Source organism: Microtus oregoni, unplaced genomic scaffold (genome assembly GCF_018167655.1).
Source record: "Microtus oregoni isolate MIOR12 unplaced genomic scaffold, Mior012 000008F_ref0000371, whole genome shotgun sequence".
Lineage (NCBI taxonomy): Eukaryota > Metazoa > Chordata > Mammalia > Rodentia > Cricetidae > Microtus > Microtus oregoni.
The window spans coordinates 48,059,134-48,067,061 of NW_024543067.1; the positions used below are offsets into that span (position 1 = coordinate 48,059,134).

The 7,928-nt window shown below is 41.4% G+C and overlaps 1 protein-coding gene across 1 annotated transcript; it reads left to right on the top strand.

Moving 5' to 3' along the window:
- Positions 1-233: 233 nt before the first annotated feature.
- On the top strand, positions 234-665 carry LOC121451977 (40S ribosomal protein S23-like). The gene has a single exon (XM_041657821.1). The coding sequence runs from the start codon at positions 234-236 to the stop codon at positions 663-665; it is 432 nt and encodes a 143-aa protein (XP_041513755.1).
- Positions 666-7,928: the final 7,263 nt, after the last annotated feature.

A 7,928-nucleotide genomic window follows, 5' to 3' on the forward strand; every position in this document is an offset into this window, starting at 1 on the left:
CCCCCCAAAGAGAGAGAAAGAACATAAAGTTAGGTAGTTAGGATGGAGGAAGGATCGTGGAAGAGTTAGGAGATAGGAAAGACTATGATAAATATTGTATGATGCTCTCAAAGAATAAATAAAGTTTTTAAAGGAAAAAATAATCCCCCCTCTTTATATGACTAGTTAGGTCTTATCTCTTTTTTAAGAATCATCTTTTTGCTCTTTCTCTCGGACCCCGTGGCGTCGGCAAGATGGGCAAGTGTTGTGGTCTCCGTACTGCCAGAAAGCTCCGCAGCCACCGACGGTACCATAAGTGGCATGACAAACAATACAAGAAAGCCCACTTGGGCACAGCCCTGAAGGCCAATCCTTCTGGAGGTGACTCTCATGCCAAGGGAATCGTGCTGGAAAAAGTAGGAGTTGAAGCCAAGCAGCCAAATTCTGCTATCAGAAAGTGTGTCAGGGTGCAGCTCATCAAGAACGGCAAGAAGATCACAGCTTTCATCCCCAATGATGGTTGCTTGAACTTCATTGAGGAAAACGATGAAGTTCTGGTTGCTGGATTTGGTCGAAAGGGTCATGCTGTAGGTGATATTCCTGGAGTCCGCTTTAAGGTTGTTAAAGTAGCCAACGTGTCCCTTTTGGCCCTGTACAAAGGCAAGAAGGAAAGACCAAGGTCCTAAATTTTGACAGTGGAAGCACAGTAATAAATTTTCCTATTTTGAGAAAAAAAAAGAATCATCTTTTTATTAGTTACATTTCTTATTACTGTGGCAAAAACCAACTTAAGAAAGGAAAGCTCTGTTTGGGTTCAGTTTGAGGGTGCAGTCTGTCACGGAGGGGTCATCCTCTCAATTGGAGTGTGAAGCCGTCCGTCACATCACACCCACCACCGGGGAGCAGAGATCTATGAAGGCTATTGTTCATCTTGATTTCTCCTTTTTTTAAAAAAATTCCAGGGCCCCATGGAACAGTGCCACCCACATTCACAGTCAGACTTCCCTCATAGACACTCGCAGAAGTGTGTTTCCTTGGTGATTCTAAATCCAGTAAAGAAGACAAGGAAGACAACCTCTTTTAGGAAATGAGGTCTTCATCCCATAAATATTAATGAAAGTTCTACTTCACAATGTGCACAATTCTTTTTTAAAATGGTTTTTATTGAGCTATACATTTTTCTCCTCTCTCCTCCCTTCCTCCCCTCTTCCCTTCTGCCCTCTTCTGTGAGCCCACACTCCCAGTTTACTCAGGAGATTTTGTCTTTTTCACCTTCCTATGTAGATCCCTGTATGTCTCTCATAGGATCCTCCTTGTTGTCTAGTTTCTCTGGGGTTGTGGCCTGTAGGTTTGTTTGTTTGCTTTTTTTTGTTATGTTTAAAGGCCACTTATGAGTGAATATGATGTGGAATTCCCCTCTGTATGTTATGAATATGTTTTATTACCATTAGTTATTAAAGAAGCTGTTTCGGCCAATGGCTTAGTAAAGTTAAGCCAGGCAGGAAATCCGGTCAGAGATATAGAGAGAAAGTAGGCTGAGTCAAAGAGATGCCATGTTTCTGCCGGAGGAGATAGACACCAGCCTCCAACCCAGAACCTTACCAGTAGGCTTCAGCCTCTGGTGATTCACAGATTAATAAAAATGGGGTAATTTAAGATGTAAGAGTTAGCATAGTTTCTGTGCCATTATTTGCAGCTGGGTGATTGGGAAACAAACAAGCAGTCTCTGTTTACATGAATACATATTATATTTGTCTTCTGAGTCTTAGTTACCTCAGTCAATATGGTTTTTTTCTAGATTCATCCATTTGCCTGCAAATTTCAAGATGTCATTTTTTTTTACAGCTATGTAGTACTCCATTGTGTAAATGTACCTCATTTTCCTTATCCATTCTTCAGTTGAGGGGCATCTAGGTTGTTTCCAGGTTCAGTTCTTTCTATTACAAATGATGCTGCTATGAACATAGTTGATCACTTGTCCATGTGGTATGATTGAGCATCTTTTGGGTCTATACTCAACAGCATTATTGTTAGGTCTTGAGGTAGATTGTTTCTCAATTTCCTGAGAAACTACCATACAGGATAAGCAAAACAATCCTGTAAAACAAAAGAACTTCTGGAGGCATCACCATCCTAGACTTCAAACTCTGCTATAGAACTACCTTAAAGAAAATAGCTTGGTATTGACACAAAAATGGACAGGAGGACTAACAGAATAGAATTGAAGACCTGGATAACAATCCACATACCTACAAACACCTGATTTTTGACAAAGACATTAAAAATATAAAATGGAAAAAATGAAAGCATATTCAACAAACAGTGCTGGCATAACTGGATATCAACATGTAGAAAAATGAAAATAGACCTATATCTATCACCATGCACAAAACTCAAGTCCAAATGGATCAAAGACCTCAACATAAAACTAACCACACTGAACCTCATAGAAGAGAAAGTAGGAAGTACAGTTGAACATGTTGGCACAGGAAATAATTTCCTAAATAAAACCCTGGTAGCACAGACACTGAGAGCAACAATTAATAAATGGAACCTCCTGAAACTGAGAAACTTCTGCAAAGCAAAGGACATGGTCAACAAGACAAAACGGCAATCTACAGATTGGGAAAAGATTTTTCACCAACCACACATTGGACTGAAGACCGTTCTCCAAAATATACAAGGAACTCAAGAAACTTGACATCAAAAGAACAAACAATCCAATAAAACAAATGAAGTACAGACCTAAACAGAGAACTCTCAAAGGTCTGAAAGACATTTAAGGAAATGCTCAATATTTTTAGTCATCAGAGAAATGCAAATGCAACTCTGAGATTCCTTCCATCTTGTCATTACACTTGTCAGAATGGCCAAGATCAAAAACACTGATGACAGGTTATGCTGGAGAGGATGTGGGGTAAGGGGAATGATCCTCCATTGCTGGTGGGAGTGCAAATTTGTACAGCCGCTTTATGCACAATTCTTGAAGTTGGTAAACAAAAAGCAACATAAAATCACAGCCTCAATAGAGATTATAGTAATGTTGGGCAGACAAAAGAACACATACACACACATGTATGATGTTACATGCAATGACAAAAATAAATCCAGTGATAGAGCAGACAGTGAATAGAGAATAGGGAATAGAGGGTGAGGTTGGGTCAAGTAAGACCCAAAAGCAAAATCCAAGCAGAGACCTGAACAAAATTAGGGATTAAGTCACCTGGATGTTTAAGCACTTCTTGTTGAAATGGATGTGATATATTTAGGGAAATCAAGGAGATGATTGGAGTTGGAGTTGAACAAATGAAAGAAAATAATCGAAGTGACAGAGTTAAGATCACAGAGGGCCTTGTGGGCCCCTGCAAGGACTTTGACATTCACTGGGAAGTCATTGAATATTTTCAAACAGAGATGTGGCACAAGTAGACTCCAGTTTCAGTGGCCTCACTGTTGCTGCTGCATAAAGAATAGTCTGTAGGGTGTAAGAGTGGAGGCAAGAGGTTGGTGAGGAGGCAATTTCCTTCAATCAGTCAGTCAGTCAGTCAATTAGTTATTAGACTGAAGAACATGGCGCTTTGGACTAGGACAGGAGCTTGGAAATAAATAGGAGTTGTCAGGTTTGTAAATAGTCATGATCTCTCTATGACTAAGCACATACAGTCACTTATTCTTAGCTCTTTAACCATTTTTTAATCTCAGCATTAACTATTACCCAAAGAATTATCAAAGAAGCTTCTTTGGCCAAGATGGAGAGCAGCACAAATATCTGAGTGTAAGCATAAATATCTAGAAATCCATCTGACAATACGACCATTGAGCCAACAACAGTATATGTCCCACCTCTCAGACATGGGCTTTTGGCCAAACCAGGTTTATAGTACCAGGCACAAACTCTCTCCTCTGGAATGGTCTTCAAATCCAATCAGAAGACAGTTGGTCACCTCCTTAACCATCTTGCCATGGTTGCATCAGCAGGCATATCCTTCCTGGTAGGTGAATACTGTAACATTCAGGAAACAAGTCTATGTTAGAACTTGTCTCCCCAAGAAGCCTGCATTTCTTCCCCAACTCAAGGTTCTGGGAGTGCCTTGAAAGGGCATGGAAAGAATGAAAGAGCCAGAGGATAGAGATGATAGCTCTACAGAGGAGGATGAGAAACGGTTGTTTTTGTCTTTTCCCGTCATGCCTTCTCCAAGGACACACATCCCAGTCTGCCTTCTTTTGCACTATGCTGTAAGAGATGTGTTTACTTTTTGTTTGTTTTGTTATCTGCTGCAGACCACTGATCCCTTCAGTACATAAAATACCAAGGAGGGTTCATATCGTGTGCCCATCTAGAATGGTATGACAGCTCCTTTCTAGAAGGCATTTGACTATATAAATCATCAATAAAGTCATAATGTGAACTTGCAATAGTTAGATGGTGAAGTGGCGTCACTTCCATGGCAGGCACAATCTAGTTCCTAACTATTTACAAGAATAAATCAATAAGGATGTAGTATCAGGAATGATTTACAGTCTTTAAGCTTTTGGAGACTAATTCCAAGTTATTGACTTCTCATGAATGTTCTAGTAATGGCTCAACCTATGATGGAAGACACAGATTCTGCTACAAGGAAAATAAGATTTCCATACCTAACACATATAATAACTGAGAACCTAATCAAGCATGTGGTCATGGGCTATAAAATCCAAGTGAGTTCTAATAGACCACGGTAGTAATGGACAGCTTTGGTGCCATAAGAGACAGCATTATAGTGGGAGTGCTTGGCTCAGGGTGAGGCTGGTCAGGGATGTGTTTTCCTGGCAAATGAACATTTTGTTTCCATTTAGATCCTCTCATGTGAGTGACATCATGCTCCCTTTTACATCTTAGGAGTAGCATAATAATGATAGTGACAGTATGCTGAGACTCTGACTTTGCTATTTTCAGACTCTAAGCAGGTTACTTCTGCAAACTCTAGTGTCCTTGTATGTAACATGGGAGGGGTAGCCCCAAGCTTCATAGGGTTATTGAGATTAGCGCGGAATCCAATTTAGACATGGATGTGAATTTCCTGCCAGAAAAAAAAATTGTGATAGCTATCAGAACAATGAGCAGAACTAGTAGTGACAGAGACGTTGTTGGTGATGGTAGTGATGGGCTTCTGTGCCAAGGGACGGGCCAAGAGGGGCTCTTCTTTTTAGGGTATCTGCAGTTGGAGGCAGGGTGATGGCAATCCTAGTCATTCACTTAGTAATTTCCCAAAAGACTTGTAAGTTCTAGGCTACAAGAACCCTGTTCTTGCCAGGCAGTGGTGGCGCACACCTCTAATCCCAGCACTTGGGAGCCAGAGACAGGCAGATCTCTGTGAGTTTGAGGCCAGTCACTTCTACAATTTACAAAATGAGTTCCAGGCCAGTCAGAGCTGTTACACAGAGAAACTATCTCTCAAAATACAAAAAAATAAAAAAATTAGCAAAACAAACCAACCAAACAGAAAACCCCAACAAACAAACAAAGCCCTCCTCTCAGTGTGCCTGTGTTCTAGTGAGTTTTAGAAACAATCTGGGCTGTGGCAGATCTTGCAAAGTTAAAGTGTCTGTTTTCACTGCTTTAAGTTCCCATACAATCAACAGCCCATCCTGCTTCAGGTAAGAATAAACAGAGGCCGCATACAAAGATGTGAATTACCTGCCAGGGGCTTTTTTCCTATCATTGGACTCTAGCTTGTAAGAGTGCTCCCCACCCCTACTCCACCGCACCCCTACTGCACCCCCACCTCACCCCCATCGCACCTCCACCGCACCCCACCGCACCCCTGCCCCACACCTACTATGTTTTTCTCTGCATGGGAAGCGGCTATTTCTTCATTAAGTAAATTAAGAGGTACTGCCTCTCTTCCCTGCACTTCATTCAGAGCAGACTGAGAACCACAGCATCCCTTTGGGATAAATGTGCAACCTTGGAACAAAAGCACCACTGAACTCCGTGCCCTGCTTTGTCTATCTTCTTAGAAGATGGATGGCACAAACTTGGGAGCTCCGGTTCCTGAGGTTGGCGATGAAAAGGCAACTGGGGGACAAGAACAAAGACGTAAACTTGGAAGTTGGGCTCCTTTTGAAGTTGCTGCTCCGGGAACTAGGTCACGGAGCTATTTAATAAGAAATAAGCCCCGTGCTCGCAGGGAGTGCCACCCAGGCGTTTTCTTCCTCCAGGTCTCAGATGCGCTTATTCCCTGGCTGTCAGAGTGAGCAGGGTACAAAAGCTGGTCTTGTCAAGTATGGACAGTGATGAGAGGGCGCAAACCAGTTTGGCACTGACGTGAACCCTTCACCTAAAACTCAACTCAACCCCAGGGATTTCTGAACTGTCGAAGAATGTGTGATGCTTTCCTTGATTAATCAGGCCCCGTAAGCTCCCTTGGGGCGAACTAGGGAAGAACAGGCCAGCCATTTATGTCTCTCTGTGGGAATATATGTATTTCCCAGAGCAACGTAGCATCCTCCAAATAAATGTACAACCAAGGGGAAATCATTTCTCTGTTTAGTAAAACATCGGTCTCATCAATTTAGACATTCTGCAATCTCCACGGGGGAAACAGCAGACATGTTGTATTTGTATGCATGTATTAAACTAAATCAAACCATTTCTTTGCTATCTGCCATCTATTTCCTTGCAGTGGAAACCGCTAGATGCTCAGAGCAAGTCTGTCCCAGTGGCCATAAAGAAACAGCCTCATTTTCCTCCCAGCACCCACAGCAGTTGGAGCAGGCGAGTGTGTCCTTAGCTCAACACCAAATAATTAGAGACTTAGCGAGTTCTTTATGTTTTACTAACTCTTAAGTCAACAGTCTGCTACTCATTCGCTGACACATCTTCTCTGAAGTGGTAATTGCTACTCTCCCCACAGGTAAGTATTTTTTAGAAATAAATGATTTAATATTGAACAACTTTAGTCAGCCAAAGAATGCTTCAAGCCTTTAACCCAACTTGATTCTAAAGGAAATTGCAAATTAGCCTTCTCAGAATAACAAAAAAGATATTATATGAAATCAAGATAATTATTATCCTCACTCTAAAAAGTTTTTTTGAGTGGAGGGGGTACAGCATTTTCTTACAAGTGGAGGCACTACTGGGTGGGTATTGACCAAGGCACCAGGCTCAGAAGCAGGCAGACCTGGCTGTGGGTCCCGTTCATTGTTGCTGTTTAACTGATCACTTTGTTTCTCTCCCCCAAGTTTTAAAATGTCTTTAGTCTGAGCATAAAACACCAGTTTCGTTATAAAAATTTCATACACCTAAATCACTGTGCTTTGCTCACGTTTATCACCACCACCCCACTTGCTGGTCGGCTTCCTCCCTCCAAGTAGTCTCTTCTCCTTTCATGTCAGAAACAGAGAGACAGAGAGCCTCGATACGCTTGTGTCTAGATTCCACGTATGAGAGACAGCATATTTTGTCTTCCTTCCCTGTCCCTAGGACACTCTCTTGTTCCCCCTCTCCTCTTTAGACCTCTTCATCCTACCTTACAGTTCTCTTTCTACTCTCATGTCATATATAAATCATGTATGTTACATACATAATATATATATGTTACCCATATGAGAGAAAATATATATGTGTCGTTTTTGTGTCTGCCTTATTTTCTTTAATATCATGGTCTTTGTTTCAATCCATTTTCAGCAAATAGCATGATTTTATTTTCCCTCTGCCTGACTAAAACTCTATTGTATCTATATATCACATTTTGCTTATCAATTCCTCTAACTGTGAACTTCTAGACTGGTTTCACGTCTGAGCCATTGTGAACATTGTAGTGGTAAACATGAATATGAAAGTATCTATAGGATTCCAACTATACCCCTGGGTCATAGGCTACTTACATCTCAATTTTTGTTTGAAGAACTCCCATGCAGATTTTTACTGATTTTGCAGTGTGTGAGGAAGCGCATGTGGCTGTGTG

What these genes read in the sequence shown, in the direction of transcription:
- LOC121451977 (XM_041657821.1), top strand. Translation starts at nt 234, where the DNA reads ATGGGCAAGTGTTGTGGTCTCCGTACTGCCAGAAAGCTCCGCAGCCAC.